Source organism: Mus pahari, chromosome 14, assembly GCF_900095145.1.
Source record: "Mus pahari chromosome 14, PAHARI_EIJ_v1.1, whole genome shotgun sequence".
NCBI lineage: Eukaryota > Metazoa > Chordata > Mammalia > Rodentia > Muridae > Mus > Mus pahari.
Window position 1 is genome coordinate 32,470,416 of NC_034603.1, and position 21,637 is coordinate 32,492,052.

General features: G+C 43.2%; 1 protein-coding gene across 1 annotated transcript in view; it reads left to right on the forward strand.

Moving 5' to 3' along the window:
• Hs3st3a1 (heparan sulfate-glucosamine 3-sulfotransferase 3A1) overlaps nt 1-20,018 on the forward strand; it is an 85,180-nt gene extending 65,162 nt beyond the window's left edge. The window contains exon 2 of the mRNA XM_021212785.2: nt 17,372-20,018. Coding sequence (XP_021068444.1) covers nt 17,372-17,993 — 622 coding nt within the window. The 3' untranslated portion in view covers nt 17,994-20,018. The remainder of the gene's footprint in view (nt 1-17,371) is intronic.
• The last annotated feature ends 1,619 nt before the right edge of the window (nt 20,019-21,637 follow it).

Consider the following 21,637-nt stretch of genomic DNA (forward strand, 5'->3'; position numbering starts at 1 on the left):
TATTTGAACTTCTATTTCTTTCATTTGTTCCTTCCTCGGCAGGGAATGCTTCCATCTCTTTCACCTCCCATGTTTTCAAACACTTTCTTCAAAATAGTCCCTTTCTCAGTTGACCCATATGAACCACGGTGTAAAGCTTCTTATAAAATGAATTGTATGTAATGTGGGGGAGATGGTCCCTTGTTCGAGCCTGCAGAGCCTCCATTTCATTGTCCCTGGGGAGAGTTTGAAGGCCACTCATGGTGTCATTGTCATCAGCATCCCACCCTCTGCTCTTACAACTCTGCTTGGTCAACCTCCTCTAAATCCTTTAGGTGGAACCAATATTCTCTGGATATAAAACCATGTGCCGGGTGGCCATTCTGCTACTGAAATGTATTTATCACAATGTCTACCCCCTGTAGGGGGCACATTCTTGAAGGCAGGAACATTGTAATCTAAGCAGCTCTGTTTTCTAGTAGGACGTTTGGCCCAAGCAGATCTACAATGATGTTTGCTAAATTAAAATCTTCGTTGAGAACAAACCTGTTGTGTATAGAGTAATAATTCAACACAAATTGACCTACTAAGCCAGTCAGCATGTATTTGTTAGATGTGTGCAGTGAGTTACATATACATTCCCCAGCTTACAATGCTCCTACTTAAGAGGTTTATTTATTTATTTTTTTGACTTTATGGTGTTTTAAAGAAATAATTTTTCAGTGAAAAAAACATATTTTGAGTTTGGAGTTTTGATATTCTTCCTGGTCTGGAGGTGTTCACAAAGCATCCCAATGATGCTGGACATGAGACCCAAACCGTAGCTCCCAGCCAGCCACAGAACTGAACAGACTCTAGAAAATTCAGGCACTGACATGCGGGGCAAGTGGCACAGTCAAGCTCTGCCCTGGGGAAAGCAAGATGGCCCAACACACTGCACGACACTCCACCTCGTCCATAAAGTCAAACACAGAATTGAACTGGGGATCTTTCTCCTTGCTATCTAGCATGGCAAAACAACAACAACAACAACAACAACAACAACAACAACAAAAAACAACGACTCATATTAACCCCAAAACAAAAGTTTGTGGCAGTTATTTTTATAATTGCTGAAAACTGGGACTAAACTAAATACTGAAAACCAGAACCTAATTAAATGTCCTCTGGCAGGTGTATAGAGAAACTGTAGCACATCTATACAGCAGAATGCTACTCAGTCATAAAAGGACTGCTCTACTGATGTATGTGCCAGCTTGGATCTCAACACATGCAGGCACTATGAAATGAGCCCATGGCAGAAGGTCATAGAACATACTTTGGTCTTCCTTCTTCTTGAGTTTCATGTGTTTTGCAAATTGTATCTTGGGTATTCTAAGGTTCTGGGCTAATATCCATCATTGAGCACTTATTCTGTGCGTAGCATGGCTCTCATTACTTTGCTGCATTTATATGTTTAATCCTGTTGGTCATTTATATAAGCATAATGTTAAAGGCTTTTTATGTAGAAGCAACTTTATCATTGTGAAAACAAGAAATTAACATAATCATCTACGTTTAAAGATATATTGCCCATCAGCCTTTCAAATAAAATAAAACAATTTTCTTCGGAAAAAAAAAAAAAAGAAGGCCATAAACCATGTGATTCCAGCTGCATACCAGTCTCAGAAGGACAGGCTATAGTGACAGAGACCAGATCTAGATGGAGAGCTACAGGGTGTGTGTGGGGGGTGGGGGGACAGGATGACAAAACAATTCATCACAGCTAAATGACGAAACAGTTTTATGTTCTGATCATGGATAGTTATGCAAACACGTCATACAGCACTCTTACAGAATGGAATCTCTCGAGTGTGTGTTCTGATACATTAGTTTAAATAGAAAACAAAACTTTGCTTGGGTACATGAAATCAAATCAGTATGGACAAAAGCTGATGAATTTCCCTGGACTGATAGATATCAGGTGCAGAGAATGTCATTTCTTTCTCAGCCAACCACTACATCTTATGGAATCCCGGTTTCGGTGTCCAGGCAGAAGGATAGGACTTCATATAAATATTTTCCTAATTCTCCATCCTGTGTTGAGGAGACCACACTCAATATATATGTGTATATATATATATATATATATATATATATATATATATATATATATTGCATATATATATATATGCAAGAGTAAAGTAGTTAGGAAACTTCATGTGTCAGGCTTGTGACTGCGGAGATGTGACAATCAAGGGGACTCAGCCAGGAAGAGTCAACATGAAAGGGAAGAAGCCTGACTGGCAGAAAGGGCCAGAGAGAAATGCAGCATACAGCAGTGGTGGCACATCGGGACTAGGTACAGTTATAGCTGCCTGTGTAGTTACAATTTAAAAAGAAGACTTTGAATCCCAACTCAAGCATGGAATGAGGGACAGAAAGATTGGAAGAGATGTGTAAGACACACACACACACACACAGAGAGAGAGAGAGAGAGAGAGAGAGAGAGAGAGAGACCATAGGGTTTGGAGATTTGGACTCAGATTTTCAGACCACTGGCTTCTCAGATTTTCAGACCACTGGCTTCCCTTCCAGAGGATGCAGGTGTGATTCCCAGCATCCTACATGGTGCCTCACAATGATCCAGGGATGCCTGACATCCTCTTTAGGCCTTTGCAGGCACCAGGCATACACATAGTACGCGCATCCATGCAGACAAAACAAGCTTAGATGTAAATTTAAAAAAAAAAAAAAAAGACATGGAGGTAGGAGATGGTGTAGTTGGAGGAAGCAGGAGTCTTCAGAAGTGGGAAAGGTATGTAAGAGGGGAGTGGGGACTGGAGATGAATATGTGCATAACACACTGAATGCATGGATGCAATGATCTAAAAAATCAACATAACTGAGAAAATATGGTTAAAGGGCCCCTTAGAAAGCAGTTGTGCTCCCTCAGTCTCAGCACAGTGCTTAAAAGGCTGTGTCCCTGTGCTGATGGAAGGGTTTGGGTCCAGTGCACAGATGGGACATAACGCATGTGGCAGAGGGACATAGCGCATGTGAACCACTTTGCCTGCAGGGTCTGTTCCTGACAGCCCTCAGGTTTATTTGGCACCAAGGGTCCTGTCTCTCTGCCTCATTTTTCTTCCTAATGACTTCTCAGGGTCCTCTGTATGCTCTCTGGGTCCACCCTTCACATCTCCAAGTCCCTGGACAGGGGTACCACTGGAGGCTCACACACCACATGCCTAAACATTTAAAAAGTTATAAATCAAGCTAATACACTGTTAGATGAAATGTGCTTTTCCCCTTACTTTGACAAATATTCCTTGGTAACAATAAAACAGAAAAATAAGCTTAAACCTATTGTTTTTGTATGTCTAAAAGTTGGCACAACACCAAAGATGACTCAATTTAATTATTATTGCTCATTTGGGATTTGCTGTGGCTGGGCCAGCAGCTTTCGGATGAGCCATAAAATAAAGATATACACAAATCATGACCTATGACACTCACAGACTAAGATTTATTTTTCAAACCTTACCTTCAGTAAATACTAATTATGTTGCAATCAATATTCCTCATATTAATTTTATTCTATTGACAGTAATGGTCTCAATCACAGACTGAGAAATGCTTTCTGAAAAGTTTCAGATAGTAAATATTTTAGAGCTGCATACCACATGTTTTCTATCCTTTCCCTATGGGCGGCTCAAAAGCTGTATAGACTGTGTAAGGAAATAAGTATGCTGTAGACTAGCAATGGGTACATGGAGACAGGAGGGTCAGATGTTCAAGGTCATCCGAGACTACATACTACATTTGAGCCTCTCAAAAACAATTAAAACTAAAGAACAGGGAGAGAATAAATGAAAAAGAGAAAAGGAAAATGAAAATAATTTTGGCTGCTTTCACAAAAATTTGAGAATTAAAAAAGAACAACAACAAAAAAAGCTAACTATCAGCATTGCCTGATTCCAGACATCTTCATGACGGCAGAAGGAAACCCCATACCTGCTAAGCAGCCATTCACTGCCCCCCCCCAGCCTCCAGCACTGTGGGATGCTTGTTATTTGTGTTTTACACAGATAGAATCAGAAAGTTGGAAAAAGTATGTTGGTTTGAAGTATGGAGTTTAGTTTGGCGATCATAGGCATAAAGAATTTTTGAAATGTGGAAATTATAATATACTCTGATAAAAAATGTAAATTAAAGTGGAATGTAGAACTTAAGAAACCAAATCTGCCAGAACTTTTCGTGTGTCTCAATTTAAATGTTGTCTGTCAGAGAATGAAAGCCACCGGAAGACCGCAGTTGGCCACGTGTCAGATGACGATACAGTAGAGACTAAAATGTAAATTGCGTTAATCTGTGTAAAACTTTGAAATTCAACTTATTTAAAAATAGACTCGTTAATTCTTTTCAAAGTGTGTAGTTTAGTTTTCCTGAGCCTTTTCTGTTTATTGCTTTCTGAGATCCAGCTTTGGGTGCCTCCTAGGTGCTTATAGAGACCATGTCATGAATGACTTGCCTCATGACCTGAGACAGATCAACCTATTGCAAGCAGCACCCCTGGTGCTTCTGTGAGAAGCACGCTTCTGTCTTCATGTGCAAGTGCTGTCTGTTCATAGTGAGTGTGAGTGCCTTCAGTCACGAAGTGGATCAGGAGAGGCAAATCACACACACACACACACACACACACCAGTTGCAGGTTCTAACTAGCAGGAAACCTCTGCTCAGCACTTCCTTTGTCCTTCCCCTTGGCTGACTTCTTGTCCTACTCAAATCCTTCCCCAAATCAGAAACACTTTCATTCATCTCCAGCACTGGCAGCAGTGCATCAGTGCTCCCCAAGCACACTCATAGCATATAGAGATTTTGTTTCAAAAGTTTAGGGAAAGAGGTTTGGAGAAGCATTTCCCTGGAGTCTGAATGATGTTAGTGATGAGAGACCATGTTTAGGACTATGGGTTGCACTGCATTGCTTACTGGTGTGATGGCTTCTACCGTAAGTATGTGCATTTGAATGAGAGACTCATGTCCCTTTCTGAACTGTTCGAGTGAACACCAGAACCCTCTGTCTGTGTTCCCTTCCACAGATGGCTTTGCCCCTTCAAAGTGGCAAATGCCCCACCATGATGATGGACACTCCCTCCTAGCATTCCTGAAGTTCGGTGGCAGCCTCATGCCATAACTCTGTTACCCTGGAACTTTACCAAGTCATGCTGTAGATGGAGGCTATGATAAATGTTTGGCATCGCTTTTGGTGCTATTTTGGCATTACATTTGTATTGTTTTCTATTGCTTAAAAATCAAGGAAACTGAGAGGCTTGCCCAGGATGCTGAAGATCAAGTTTAGAAAGAGCATCCAGGGAGTCCAGGCCACCAGCTACCACCAGCATCCTAGCTTCAAGCTTTTCTCCTGTCCCAAACTTAAAAGGCCTTTGATTTCATTGATACTCTGTGTCTACAACTCAGCAATATGAAGAAAAAAGAAATGGTAGGCAGGGAGAGGTGGGGGAAGGGATGACGAAGCCAAAGCCCACCAAAATGGAGCAAAGAGACTGACTGACTCCCCGTGGTCTCAGATTAACACTGCTCCTGCCTTAATAGTTTGTCCCCACTGCAAGCTTTCTGTTGTTGCTTGCCAAGTCATGGATGTGCAGTCCGCCTTATCTCCAGCTGTACACATGCACGGGCCTGATAATTCTCGGCTGATGAGACAGCCTTGCTGAAGACCCTGCCCCCAGTAACACAGCAGAGATAGAGTCCTCAAACCGTCATTTATAAAACTCCTGTCGGGAGCCAGGATAAGCTCAGAGGGAGTTGCCAAGGCTGTCTCTGAGGACCCAAGTGTTCACCCAAGTTGGCCCATGGTCTCCACACTTTCATTAGAAACTCCCCATTCTCCTTCTAAGTAGTTGACTTAAGTAGTTAAAGCCCCAGGTAAGCTGAAGAGAGCTGGACCAAATCTAACTTTAACAAGGACCCACGTTTAACAAATCTTCCTGGTTCCCGAGCCGTTTAGGGAATGTCCCCCTCAGTTGATGGGCTGTGTTTTAGTTACAGCTTTCTTGCATTGGCACATGCTCATGACACACAGTGACAAATTTTACTCTTCAGGAACCAACATCAGGATGGCTATGCTCTGGGCACAGTCTCTTTTAGAATGAAGACAATGTGAAGTAAGACAGAATAGTGAACTGAGGGTTAAGAGACACAGGATCTCAGCCAGCTTTTGGGAAGTCACTGGGAAACTTAGGGGATTTCTCAGGGTCCCCTGCCCCAAGGCTACAATTCCATGGAGCATCTCAGAAGACAGGAGTAGGGAATTTGGACGATTTGTCTCCTTTTTGCCTGTATCTGGGTGTCGGCTGTCTCTTGGTTTGTCTTGTCTCTCTGTCTGTCTGTTAGTTGCTCATAAGCATGCAAACCCCTCGGGGCTTGTGAATTTCCAGCGTTGGTTCTGGTGACCATGTGATACCCTGCCGTTTTATTTCTGGGACCTGTCACAATTTTAACTACATTAAATGTGGTTTTGTAAGACTCATATTCTGTTCTGATTTTAGATGTTCCTAACTTGTTTTTTTTTTTTCCTCCAAATACACAGACTTCATTCAAGAACTACACAGACTCATTCAAGAACTTTTAACTTGACTTGTTCAGTAATTTGGCTAAAGTGAGCATGCAAGTTCCTTCCTAAGAACTGGGGTGGGTGCATGTTTTCTTGAATCTTTGTACTTCTGAGCATCACATCATCTTGACCCTGCTTCAGGTGAAGTCAAGCTTAGCTGAACACAAAAGTGATTTTCTTTTTCTTTTAAAACTTTTATGATGATTGGGCACTTAACACTAAATGTCGTCTAAAACTCCATCCTTAACTCTCTTCCCCAGTGGTAGCCAAACTGGGTTTTCCCTTTCTGCATGCATGTCTCTGAGAGTCTTTAGTCCCAAATTCTAGCACACTTGCTTGTGTTTACCCTGCTAGGGTAGGAGGCAGCAGCTCAGAGTAAGAGCCGCGGGCAAGGTAGAGCAGTATAAGAAACCTCAGTCTCAGAGCTGGTTTTAACCCTCTATGGAGGGGCAAAGTGACATATTCCTACCCTTCCATGTGGTGCCTTAGATACTGATGGTCTTACAGACAGACAGAGGAGCTCTTGGTCCCATGAGACAGAGAGTGCTTTGAAGTAGCGTGTGTGACAACATAGACAGAGGTGGAAATGTCATCTGAAGCTATGTTTTATCCGAGAAGGACGCTTTAGTGAAGTTCGGGGGGGGGGGGCAGTGAAACTTGTGGGAGTCTGTTCTAGTCTTAGATCAGTGGTTCTCAACCTTCCTAATGTCTGTCACCCTTTAATACAGTTCAGGCTGTGGTGATCCCTCAATTGTAAAATGATTTTATTGCTACTTCATAATTGTAATCTTGCTACTGTTATGAGTCATAGGGTAAATATCCGACATGCAGGATACCTGATATGTGACCTCTGTGTGGGTCAAGACCCACATGTTGAGAACTGCTGTTTTAGATCATCAGTAGTCACATGGAGGTTGATTATCAGTGTTCACAGGCATGGTCACTTCTTAAACATGGGGACCAAGATAGCTCTTTTCCTCCTCTTTCAAAGTGGTTTTTTTTTTTTTTTTTTTTTTTTTTTTTTTTTTTTTTTGATGACCACAGATGTATATTCTTCCTTTCCCAAGTTTCTCCAAATGAGCAATTAAGAATCCTAGACTTTATCTACTCCCCTGGAGTTTTGCTCTTAAAATAAACTCTGGTGCCTGATGAATCATGAATCGGGGATAGTCAAAATCACTTCTATTCTTGAGTCCTTTGATCATTTAGAGTGTTGGAAGGCACTGACTGTCCACAGCACCGGAAATTATCCCAGGCTCTCATCTGAACATTTAACTTCTCTCAGTATGATTATTAGAGTGGTCCATACAAGTTTGTTCAGTGTGGGAACTGGTTCATCACATCAGTTTCCCTCTCTCTCAGAAGCCAACTCAAACATCAGCAGAAGGAGTTTCCTGTCCAGAGTCACGAGTCCTGGTTTGAGAGGGGTCTCACATCACAGCAGCAGGAAAAGAAATATTAACATGAGCAAGCCTTCGCCCCAGAGACAGTAAACTGACAGCTCCCGATTGAATGTGGTTTCCTCCCTTCCAGACACACGCTTAGGGATCTCCAGGGACTACCTGCAGACATTGGCCATCCAGAGAGAAAGCTCTGGCTGGTGTACTTTGCAGCCGGAGGCTTGCAGAAACAGACACAGGAGACAGACTGAGAACATGCACATGCAAACTGACCAGATTTATCGATCCCTCAAGGTAAATCGCCCTTGAGTTGCAGCTCAGCACTTCCCCCTCGCTGCTAGGCTTCGCTTGTCCAAGGCAGCTTTTGGAACAGGCAGCTTAGATGCCAAGATGAATGGGAGGAAAGAAATGCACTTAATAATTAAACATTTAGACACAATGTCCAAGATGGCCAGTGCCGTTGATAGAAGGAGTCACGCCGACGCTGCCTGGATATTTGGAAGGGTTGGTAGAACATGTGTTATAACATGAGAAAGACCTAGAATTTTATTCTGTTCCTGTGAGTCATAACTAACTCTGGGCAAAACATGTTGCCTCTCTGTCTTCTGAAGCGAAAATTCACATTCTTAGCTGCTCCAGTGGTTGTGAGGCCGGAGTAATGATTCTTTCACCCCAGTCTGTGGAAAGTGGTTCCTAAGTGTCCAGTGTCTCCATTCTTGTAAGGTTCTTCCCAGGACCTAAGCTTGAATCTTGACTGCCCTGGATCTGTTACTTGGAACCCAGCCTGATCTATGAACTTCATCTGATTTCGAGGAAGCGTGAGATGGATGCAGGTCTCCTCTGTCACAAACTTGCTTTTCTCAAACACAGGAATCCACTCAGCCCTCAACTCCCTGGTCTTTCTGTTTCTGCTCTTCAGGACATCAAGTTAGACGAATGAGTGTCCCGAGCCAGACAGGGAGTCAATTGTGTTTTCCTGAACAGAGGCCCAAAGAATTACAGTGACTCTCCTAACGTCTCACAGCTTATTAGCGACAGAAATCTGTTTTGTTTCTCTCCATTCTGAGTTTCCCATGAAACAACCACATTTCAGAGCATCGCCAATGCAGTGTCTCCCTCTGTGTTCTTGGGAATAAATAACCTCTTCTTACAAGTAATTCAAAAGCCACCAAACAGAAAACTACACACGTGTTTCTATTTTCTTGTGGGGGGTAGGGGGGAGGGAAGGATTACTACCTGCACGGCACCCTAATTTGCTAGTTTGTGAAGTCACCATTATTTCTGCCTTTAAGCCTTTGTAATCCTCTTTGGAAACACCCACGTCACCCCCATGTAAACCATCTACAGCATCCTCATGTCCCTGCACTGCATTGCACATGGCATTTACTCTCCCCTCCTCTCTCCTTGCCACCGTTGAGTTGAAGCTCCTCGCACCCGGATTACAGTGGAAGAGCTTTCTAAAGCATTCGTCCACCTAACCTCACCTGCACAGTCATTGGCAATGTCATTGATTATGCCTTCATCTTGTCAGTCTAACCCAGCGGTTCTCAACCTTCCTAATGCGGAGACCCTTTGATATAGTTCCTCATGTTGTGGCGACCCTCAACCATAGCGTTACTTTTGTTGCTAGTCCATAACTGTAGTTTAGCTACTCTTATAAATTGTAATGTCAGTATCTATGTTTTCCTCTGGTCTCACCTGTGAAAGGTGCTTAGACCCCCCAGTGTGACTCATACATGGCGCACGGGTTGAGAGCCACTGGGCCAGAGGCACAAGACTGCCTGGTTCACGTAGGAAGACAGGCACTTCATCTCATTGTCTTTAGTCCTGAGCCCAGGCCTTTCTGAATCTTCAGTAGTGCTCTGGATCACTCTCTTGGGATCTCATTTTCTTCAGTGGTTGCCCAAGCTGTTCTTTTAAGTACTTGTTTGAAGATTCCTTTTCTAAGCCTCTTTCATGGCGGGCTTCTTATCTGATGTAATAGGAAGAGACAAGTCCCAAGCACACAGAGGGCCACTTATTACCATCTAGGTGGTATTATTATCAGTATACACTCAGTATTATATTAATATTATTATATAATTCGTATTAGTGTTAATTAATTGTATTTGAGGAGATCATAGGTCCATTTTAATCTCTCTTACAGATGAATATGATAAAATGATAAAATGAGAATGTTATTTCTAAAGACTTTTGCAAGCATCACTCCTCCCACAGGCCAGATTCTTTAGCACCTTCTCTGTGGCAATGCCCATCTCTGTGCCCCAGATGTGGGGATAGGCATCCACGTGTATGATAAAGGTTATACAGCTCTCGGTTCTTATGGTTTATCTGGGGGAAGAGCATAGTGGTCATGGGTGGGGTCCAGGAATCCTAGGTAGGTGAACCCTATGATTCCAAGATATGCCGGGCTTGGCCAACGTGATTTATGTTTTGTTTGACCTTTATGAAACACATGCTTTTCTTGGACCCTTATGGGGGAACTGGCCATTTATTTTTTATAATATATAGTGAAATATTTATTCAACTGTAACTTAAATACATAAAACCACACAAATTGCAGTGCACAGCTCCACAACAGGTTTACACAAAGTGAATACACTGTGCGAGGAGAGACAGGATAGGTGGGCTCCATCTCTTTAGAAGCTTTTGTTCTTCCTTCCCCAAACTGATTCCCCATGGGCAGCAGCTGTTTTGATGTATCAGTCGATACAGGAGTTTCTTGTTTATTTGTTCTGTTTTGTTTTTGTTTGCTTTATGGTTGTGTGTATGTATGTGTGTGTGTGTATGTGTGCAAGTGCACATGCAATCGTGAGGGGAGCCACACACAAGAATGTGGAGGTTCACCTTCTTATTTTTCTTTGAGACAGGTTCTCTCACCTAACTCAGCCAGACGTGGAGTTCACTGATTGGCTGAACATGCTGGCCACTGAGCCCCAAGGATGCTCTTGACTCTGCCTGCCCAGTGCCAGGGTTACAGACACACAGTGCTGTGCCTGACATTTTGTGTATTTCTGGGGATCCGAACTCAGGTCGTCATGCTTTTCTGGCGAGCACGTTGCCAACAAAGCCATCTTATGAGCTCCGATCGCCAGCTTTTCATGGAAGGTGCTATTTTAGTTACTTTTCTGTTGCTGTGATAAAAACACCACAGCCAAGGTGATTTATAGAAAGAAAGGTTTATTTGGGGCTGACGGATCCAGAGGGGTGTTTATGAGTCTGTCGCCATCACAGACAAGAGGCAGGCCTGCAAGCACCAGGCAGGCATGACGGCAGGAAGGATGAGAGCTCACATCTCAAATCATCAGGAAACCAAGGAAGCACACTTGGAATGAAGCAGGCCTTTAAACTCTCAAACTCCACCTCAGTGACAGGGTTCTACCACCCAAGACCATGTCTCCTAAACCCCCACCAACAGGGACACCAACTGAGGAGCAATTATTCAAGTGCCAGAGACTCTGAGGGACTATCTCCCTCAAACCACAGTAGGGGTCACATGGCAGACACAGTGCCAGGACTGGCCAAGTTGAGTAGTGCTCTTTGTGAGACACAAGCGGGTGTGACTGGCAGATGTGAAGCCATCCATTCTGATTGTGCTGTGTTGGGCATGTTCTGGTTTGGATGAGCATTTGGGTACCTTGAATTTGGGACCATCATGATTATGTGACCATGGATGGACAGCTTTGCACTGTCATTAGTTGCTGGGGATATGCATTTGACTCTTGTAAATGGTGCCAAGCAGTTCTGGAGTCACTACGTCTGCTTGCACTCCGCCAGCAAGATTTCAGTTGCTGCACATCCTCACCCACACTGGGACAACCTCAGTCACTTTTACTCTAGTTGTATGGGTTGTGGTATTGATACAGGTGGTATTGATACAGGTGGTATTAATTTTCATTTCCCTGATAAATAATCAATCCAAATGACTTCTCAAGAATTAAACATCTGAATACTGTGTTTTTATGAAATTGTTATTCAAGGTTTTTGATCATTTTCTTTCATTCTGTTTATTTATTTATTTAACTTATCGATTTGTAGGAGTTCTTTGTATATTACAGATGTGGCTCTTGACAGACATACAGTTTGCAAACACTTTCTTTCATGCTGGGGTTTGTCTCTTTACCCACATGATGGTATCGTTTGACGAACGTCTTTACTTTTTGTTTACTCCAATTTATCATTTTATTAATTTGTTTCTTCAGTACATTCTAAACATTTTTCCTCCTTCAGGATCTTGTAAATTTTCAGCCTGCTTATATCTACAAGCAATGTAGGATTTGTTTGAATGTACTATATAGTAAGATATGATTAGTCAAGATTGAATAAATGCAATTTAATAAAAACAAATAGGAAAGGAGTATTTATCCATCCATCCACTCCCACCCATCCATCCATCCATCCATCCACCCATCCACCTATTCACCCATTCACACATCCATTCATCCATCCATCCATCCATCCATCCATCCATCCATCCATCCATTTGAGGCTACTTCTGGAGAAAGGTTGGTACCAGTTACACAGGAAAGACAGGGATCAAGAAGACAACATGAGGACAATGAGAATCCAGGAGAAATGGGCTCATGTTGGTAAGAATGCCTGAACACATGGGTCCCTTTGTACCTTCTTATTTAGATTAGAAGCATATCAAATGTAGTTGCTGAGCAGCCTGGGGGGGGCTACTTCTGGATGATTCTCCCTGTACCAGAGGTGTCTGTATGCAGATCAATGGTGAAACATTGGCCATCCAATTCAAAGAGGCATCCTGATTCTTACACTAACCCAGAAGCCCCCCACAACTGCAAGTGCAGTGTGTCCCCTGCTCAGTGGGGAGAGAGAAAGTCCTACAGGTCATTCTAGCACCCCCGCCAGAATCTATGGTCTTGACCATTGGCTTTGGTAGGAAAGAACAATCAACTTAGCCTGCCTGCCCTGGCTTGTTTGGCTCCAACATTTTCTGTAGTGTAGACAGCTACTGGAACAACCCCTAGACCCATAGAGATTACCCAGTGACAGAACAGCTCCAAAATGATGGTGGCATGACATTCAAAGCAGACACAAACTTTGATGAACAGTTCTTTCTGGTAACTGAATCCACTTAAAGACTATGCTCACCTCTCCCAAAACAATTAGTCAGTCTGTGTCTCTCCAAAGACAGTGACCAGCTCATGACATTCAAGCCAGGCATCCTTAATGTCCACACCCCCTGGGCCAATTCTGGATACCCCAGGGTCATGGCAGAGAAGGCATCTCTGGTTTTATCTGGGGTTCTATTGTCTGGACTGAGGAGGTCCTTCTGCCATTAGGACTCAGGTCACTGGTCACTACTCATTTCAGAGCAATGCTGGGTAACACTCTATAGCAGAGTTGCTCTGTCAGTCCTTAACAGGTCAGATGCCTGAGCCATTTGCCTTGACTTCCCTGTTGAAATAAAAAACCAAGCTTAGGTAAATCAAGTTACAGCTTGTCTCTCCCCGCCCCATCCTGTCAGCAGTTAGAAGGTAGAAGCCACAAATTTCATTTTCTGATTTCAGATCGGTTCTACAAATGGTCAAAATTAGTTTATTTCCCTTTGGTCTAGCAAGATGAAAATGAAACCACAGCCCCCTTGAGTACTTAGCTCCAGGGCTTAGTCATCTTTAAGCCAAAAGACATAATCTAGCTAGATCCATCCCTCAAAGTCTTTGTTCCTTCTTGAGGGATTTAAAAACTTGCTGTAAACTGTGCTCAGCATAAAGAGGGCTGTCTCTGTGTCCTCAGGTTTAAGGGTATTAACTACATGCACACACGTTGAGCAGTCAGCCTCCAGAACTCTCGATCCTGGGTTGTTATCCGTGGAGTAACAAATTCTTTCCTCCCAAAGAACCAGTCGGATTTCCCCATCCCATGGGTGACAGGATGGGATAAGGATGACTTTCTTGAGAAGTTCCGTTTGGGCTGTCTCTTTTCAAGCCCTTACTTGAGATAGGCTTTTAAAATACAGATTCTTTTTCTGCGGTTTAGTAGTGTTTGGGCAAGAGCAATCTGAAGCTTCAATCTCTGAGAAAGGCTCCCAGAGACAAGCCAGCTAGGAACTCCCAGGAGCAGTCTGCGCTCTCTTTCAGGTTCCAGGCAAAATGTGAAGTAAACTAGTTATAACTTAGAGATTGTAGACAAGGAGACAGGAATCTGCCCCTGTGTTTTTAAGTCAACCCACACCCCTTACCCCTCCAGAGTATTTGGTGTTTGCTTAAAGCCCAACATTTTCCCATAAATTTGATCAAATTTCTTTTACTGGAAGATTCCAACCAGCTCTGGCCAGGTTTCCTGACTTGTGTTGTACAAGGGCATTTTAAGTTCCGGAAGCTCTTGGTCTAGCTGATTCCTCAGAGTCTTTGGCATGCACAGTTGAGGAAGGGCAATGGGCATCTCAAGTATGTTGTACCCATTTCCAGCTGTGCTCATCTGGATCTTAAGGTATAGTCAAGAGATGGTTAAAAGGGTGCATCAATTTATAAAATAAATCACAAAGTTCCTTCAGAGTTAAAAATAGGAGTTCAGCATCCTAGATCAAATATACAACCAGCACGCCCCCCTCAGAGAAGAGTAAAGTCACTTGATTAAAATTTCCACAGTAACAAACATGGGAGGAAAGCACCATTGTATGAGCTGAAACATTGTTAGCACTAGGCACATAAGGCTAAGGAATGTGTGCCAGAAACAACCCACATGAGAGAAGAAATACTTGCAAAGTAATTGAGAGGATGTCTGCCAATTGGCTTTAAAGCAATCCAGTTGGCATAGTTAGGGAGTAGATGGGGCAGGGTAGAGATGAGGAAGCTCATAAATGAAACTGGCCATTGTTATGCATTCCTGGAGGGGATATGATGTGCAAGAGAGTTACTTGACACGCTTTTGTCTTTTATATTTGACATTTCCCACTTAATGGCTACTTAGCAACCAGTGAAGATGGGGCAGGTGCTAAGACACCAGCAAAGAGAAGCATCCAACACTAAAAGTGCTCACAGGGTGCTGAATGTGTGCTAAAAGTGCAACCATTTAGTCTGAATGCTAAATAGATACTACAAAATCAGGGAAGCAAAACAGCCGTTAAAATTAAAAATAAATACAGCTGTGGATGATACTTGTGTCAAAAGAGAAAGCAGAACTCTTCAGTGTAGCTGATAGATATTGATGAAGAATGGCTAGAATCCTCGTACTTAAGAAAGTTGATCAAGTCCCACTTGAAAAGGGAGTCTTGAAAACAGAAGTGCCTTCTTTATGGCTTGAGAAGACAAATTGGAGGTCAAAAGAAAGAAAAAAAAAAGAAAAACAGAAAGAAAGAAAGAAAGAAAGAAAGAAAGAAAGAAAGAAAGAAAGAAAGAAAGAAAGGAAGGAAGGAAGGAAGGAAGGGAGGGAAAGAAAGAAAGAAAAGAAGGAAGGAAGGAAGAGAGAGAGAGAGAGAAAGAAAGAAAGAAAGAAAGAAAGAAAGAAAGAAAGAAAGAAAGAAAGAAGAAATCAAACCCATTGTAAGGGACCAACAAAGCACGACTTTAAGGGGGGGGCATTTTTAAAACTAAAAAAGGGAGCATAACCCAGAAGGGATAGGGAAAGGCAGAATGCAGGAACTGTAGCTGAGAATGGAGATCTAGCTGCGAGTACACACTGCATGGCTCTCAGAAGAATTATAATTGCCCCAAATCAACACAAGACAGGACAGTGTTAGTACAGCAAAGGGACCATTCAGGGAAGGAGGAAAGCCTCCACAGATCACACTACTCTCCCTGTCCACAACACATACATTATCAGCCCTAGATGGAAGTGACTCCAAGCAAACCGAAGGAAAAGAGAAGAAACTAAGACATTTAGAGCATGATAACCAGGACTTTTCAAACCATTACAGACAAGATGGAACCCTCAGGAGTTAGACAAAAGCCGTTTCCACTGCACCCATGAGGTTTGCCCTCCTCCCAAGAGCCCCAGTTAGGGATGGGTCTGAAATGCAGACTAATACCAGTCCCTCATGCTACCTCTGCTTTCCCTACCTGCCCCGAACCTTTGCATGGAGCTGCAGTGTTAAATGTGTGCTCCTGTGTGGTGTGCTCTGAAGCACCATGACTGCCATTTCCCTTTGTGGCCTCCACTGCACAGGAACTTTGATAATGTGGCAGCTAATGTGATTGCCGAGTTAGTCACTACATGACTAATGGGCAAATAGTACATACAGCATGGATGCTCTGGGCAAAGGAAAGATTCACGTCCTGCATAGACAGAGGGGGACTCTGGGAGATTCTACCATGCTATTTGGAATGGCTTGCGATGTAAATGTTATGGATTGCTTATTCCTGGAATTTCTGTGTAATAGTTTCGGACTGTTGTTGGAGGCAGGTAGCTGGAATTAGGGATGAATTAATCATTGTTAGGGGAGGACACGATTTGATATTATGGTGAAAAGGGGACAAAGAGATGACAAAGTGGGTCAGAGCACTTGCTGCTCTTTCAGAGAGCCAGAGTTCAGCTCCCAGTACTTGAGTCCTCAGGGGACTCACAGCCATTTTTGAGTCTAGTTCTAGGAGAGCCAACACTCACTTCTGGTAACCAGAAGCACCTGTGTACAAACTCACAGAGACACTTATAATTTAAAAAAAATAAAATAAATATTTTTAAAAGATCCCTTTGTTAATGAGGAAATCCTTGTTGAGAGAAATTATTATTAGCTTTTGTATGGAGGGCAACACTACTCTAAGACTTGAGACAGCCATGAACAGGATGGCATCGGGTATTTTAATGCATTTTGATAGCACTATAATTGTGCTTGTGACAATGTAATTCTTCAGGACACAGCGACACTGCATACTGTAGTTGGATAACTAACTAACAGAGCCTTTATGCTGCGTTGGGAGCATTTCAGAGCTCTTGAGGTGCATTCAGTAACTGCCATGAAAACTGTATGATAGAGGCATTATGTCTCATGTTTGTCGCAATGGTATGGTGGAACACAGACTTATGCAGAATATGCAAGCCAGAGTAGAAAACACAGTCAGATTCACTCACTAGCACAAAACAGACATTATTTACATTAGGAATTAAAATTAAAATTGAGACGGATGAACTCGAAAACTTCCTAGTATAGGTTTGTCTGTATTTTCTTCTACACAAAACAACAAAATTATTGTTTATATGTATGTTCACATATGGCCACTAGAGTTAAGATTAAAAGATATGCTCAAGAAATGCAGAGCAGTTACTGCCACCAGGCATTCACGAAGTCAGGGAACTGGAATTGCCACCCACAGGGGAAGTCTGAGCCCAGACTGGGTGGCTTTTTCCAGTTCCTGGTGTCCGAAAGGGGACTTGGCTCACTCTCCAGATTCTAACATGCCTTCTTGCTTTCCTACAGGGACCTGATGCCCAGAACCCTCGAGGGACAGATCACCATGGAGAAGACGCCCAGCTACTTTGTGACCCGAGAGGCACCCGCGCGCATCTCGGCCATGTCCAAGGACACCAAGCTCATCGTGGTGGTGCGCGACCCGGTGACCAGGGCCATCTCGGACTACACGCAGACGCTGTCCAAGCGGCCGGACATCCCCAGCTTCGAGAGCCTGACGTTCCGCAACCGCAGCGCGGGCCTCATAGACACGTCCTGGAGCGCCATCCAGATCGGCCTGTATGCCAAGCACCTGGAGCCTTGGCTGCGCCACTTCCCTCTCGGCCAGATGCTCTTCGTGAGCGGGGAGCGGCTGGTCAGCGACCCGGCCGGCGAGCTGCGCCGCGTGCAGGATTTCCTGGGCCTCAAGCGCATCATCACCGACAAGCACTTCTACTTCAATCAGACCAAGGGCTTCCCGTGCCTCAAGAAGGCGGAGGGCAGCGGCAAGCCTCACTGCCTGGGCAAGACTAAGGGGCGCGCGCACCCCACCATCGCGCGGGAGGTGCTGCGGCAGCTGCGTGACTTTTACCGGCCCTTCAACCGCAAGTTCTACCAGATGACCGGCCGCGACTTCGGCTGGGATGGATAGCAGAAATAATTTAAAAAGAAAAAAATAATATCAAAATATAATATATTTTTTTACCAGTCGGTAGAGAAAAGACAGTTTAATATTTGTGTATTAAGAGTATGTGTTGCAGTATTTTTTTTCTTCCGGTCCCCGCGGATAACCAGCATAGCAGAAAAGGAGATTTCATGTATCTAAGCATCTATATCTCCGGTTCGTTTGTGTTCTGAGCTTTCATTCACAAAGGATGAGCACCAGTACCCCACTAAACTGTTTTAAGAAAACCCCCAGGGTAAACCTCTCTTGTTACCCACAAAGACCTGGTAGAATCGAGACATGGCCTTACAGTTTTCTTTCTCCTGTACCACTTTTCTCCTAAGTCGTTTCTCAGCTAAGATACTCTGTATGCACAGGGCCGTTTTCGATTGTAGTTTTGACCCTTACGCCACTACTGCAAGCATGTAGTGTGTTTCTAGAGATCATCATTTTCTAGTTCAGAGATGAGGGAAACTGAGTCTCAGGGAGGTCGAATGACTCATCTTAAAGCTGGATGGTGGATTCTGGACAAAATCCTGTCTGTCGCTGCTTTTTCTCTATTTTATGACACCGCCCCCTGACCCCACCCGGCTAGAGCCTATAAGACACCTGGAGCTTTAGAAGCTCTGGAGTGATCCGGAAAGGACAGGGGGGACTTGTCACTGCAATGTGAGTCCCGGGCTGGCCTATGGCACACAAGCTCATTACAAAGCTCTATTCAAGGAAGTCACAGAGATGGGGACACAAGCCCTCTGGGGAGCCTATCTTGCCTCTTGGCTGATCAAAGGATGCTTAGACAAGGAGAGCTGACCAATGGGTGGTCATCTGAGTCCCAGAGAAATTACTGAACTCTTCTGTTGAGAGAAGATGGACAGATAGAACCAGGAGTGTCGCAGAGTAGCAACTTACTGGCTGTCGATTTGACTTCTTTATTTCTTTTTAAAGAAAAACTCAATTCAATTAGAACTTATCAATACGAATTCCATTTTCATTATTTTAGAAACAAAATCCCCCTTTTCTTTGAAGTATCTTGGGTCTGATCTCAGTTAATAACTCCTTCCCAGTTCGCCCAGTTTTTACAGATTGAAGCTGTCAGTCACTTTATCCATGTCCCTCATTTCCCTCTCTTTATGAATTATAACCTAATGCTCATTAATGTTTGGAAAATATTCTAAGAAAAGAGACATGGTTATGGATGGAATGGCGATGTCTCCCCTGCTCCCACCTCCCTTCCCTGTGTAAATGGCTCAAATGAATCAATAGTTTATTAAGAGTATTCCTTGCTCTCTGAGTGGGTATTAACGAGATTAACATTAATGGGAATTAAATTGGTTTAGCGAGGAGCACATATGTGCTGATCATATAAAACATTCATAATTACTCTGTCAGCCCCATTTTACCACAGGTTTAAGACCATGAGGAACATGTTTGCTATTCCATCAATATTTCTCTTATCTGCTGAAATTTAAAGGGCCAGACACTCTAATACACTAAAAGGGTGTGCTGTTTTCTCTGCTGTCAATCAAGAGAAACTGAAGTTTGTTTCACAATATGCTGGATGACCGTGGGTTTGTCATAGGTGCTCCTTCAGGGATGTAAATGTCTCTTAGGAAGACTAACATGGGGTTAAAATGAAGTGAAAACATCATTTGAAGTTTCTAAATATTTTGTCATTTTTGGATTTATTTGCTGATATCCCATGAATGGGAATCAAGCCCTGAACTCAGGTCGCCCTTTCTGCTTTGTCTCCTACACTTCTATGCCCTTGGCGTCCAGAGCCAGTCTGTTTTTAGTCGTCGAGTGTCATCACCTGCGGCCACTGGAGACTCACTTTCAGCTCTGCTCATCTTTTGATTTGTTTGTGCTTCTGAATCTTTTGTATTCCCCTCTCTGCCTGCCATTATGCAAAAGCGGCTTGCACAAAACCCAGAATTGTATCTATCAGCTGCACTCAGCAACCTCCCTCTTTTCCCATGGAAGAGATAATAAAAGAACAAAATTGAGTGCAAAGGATCTATTGCATGTAGGTGTTTTTGTTATCGTATTTAAGAGAAGAATGAAAAGAGTCCTCCAGGCGAACTTTCAAACTTGTAAGATTCCCAAAAGGTGTCTAAAGGTTTGGATCTTCGAAATGGGTAATGAACAAGACTGGGGTGCTCTCTCAGTTTTGCAGAGGACAAGGGACAAAATATTTCTGCCTTCAGTGAGAGCTCACTCCTGCTGTGAGTGGAATTGGCATCCCATGCACATTGTCCATTTAACTACCCCAAACAATAGGCTTTGATCTCAGGTGGAACACAGAGGTGGGAGGGGTGGGAGGAAGGGGAGTGGGAGGTGGGGAGGTTGGGGGGTGGGGGTAGATGTGTGTCCCTCCTTAAAGCTGTCTTCTGTAAAGCCATGCCACCACCCCTGTGCTTTTCTTTAGGCTGGAACATTGTTCAGGACAGCAGCCTGGCTTAACCCTTTGTTTCTGGACCACAGAATATAGCATATAAGAGTATCACTCAGCACCTGAGGTCCGTTGATTTTATTCCAACATCTGGGAATTAATAAGTTTCTAGAAACCTAGGTATTTATTATTTTACAAGAATTAACCACACTCTAATTTTCTCTCTCATCTCTCTCTCTCTCTCTCAGTACAATCTTCAACCTTAAATGTCACTGATAATGTGGCTCAAATCTCCATCTTGCATTCAAATATAGGGTTTAAAAACACAAATGCCCCAATAAATACCAAACCCCAAATTTTACAGCTGTAAATGGGACGAGTCTTCCCTAGCATCCTTGTCTATCATGCCAAATGATTCATATTTGAGCCATACCAAACCTGCCATCCACAAATGTGTCTGTAAAATAGCAATACTTTATTGTCATAGAGCAGAAGCTCCTTCAGTGGTTGAGAGCAATTACTACTTTTCCAGAGGACCCAAGCTCAGTTCCTAGTACTCACATTGAAATCACAACCACATGCAAGCCCAGTTCAAGTGATCCAATGCCTTCTTCTAGTCTCTGGAAACACACACACACACACACACACACACACACACGCCCATAACACACACACTCATAACACACATACAAACATATACACAATAAGCACACATTTGAAAAAAAATCTTAAAAAAATAAAGTACCATATCATTTCCCTGTAAAGAGCAACTCCCCCCTCTCATTAGCATTGTTTTACAAATGAGGAAGTTATGATGGAAGAGTCTGATCCTTAATCAAGATTACTTTCCATCCCTTTTCTGTTGTCCCCAGAGATAAGAACTACTGGTATCTCAAGGGTAGATGTCTTAAATGCTACTAAATATGCTGTACTACCCAGATGAACATTCAAGACAAAAAATGTGTCAACCAATGTGTCAATCATGCTGAGATCCATGGCATTAAATGATGTAAGTCTATCATAAGGCCGGCATGTCTCTATGAACCAGGCATAAATCCCTATTCATGTTCTCTTCCCACAAGGCTGAGGCTGAATACAGATGTGTCTGCTTGTTGTTGATGATGTTTCAAGGGCCAGGGATGCTTTGGTAACACTGATGTTTCCCAAGAGGGTCTGAGGTTCAGAATGGTGAAGTCCTTTTCTATTAGTACATTTTGACTGGTACTTGACTAATATCCCATCA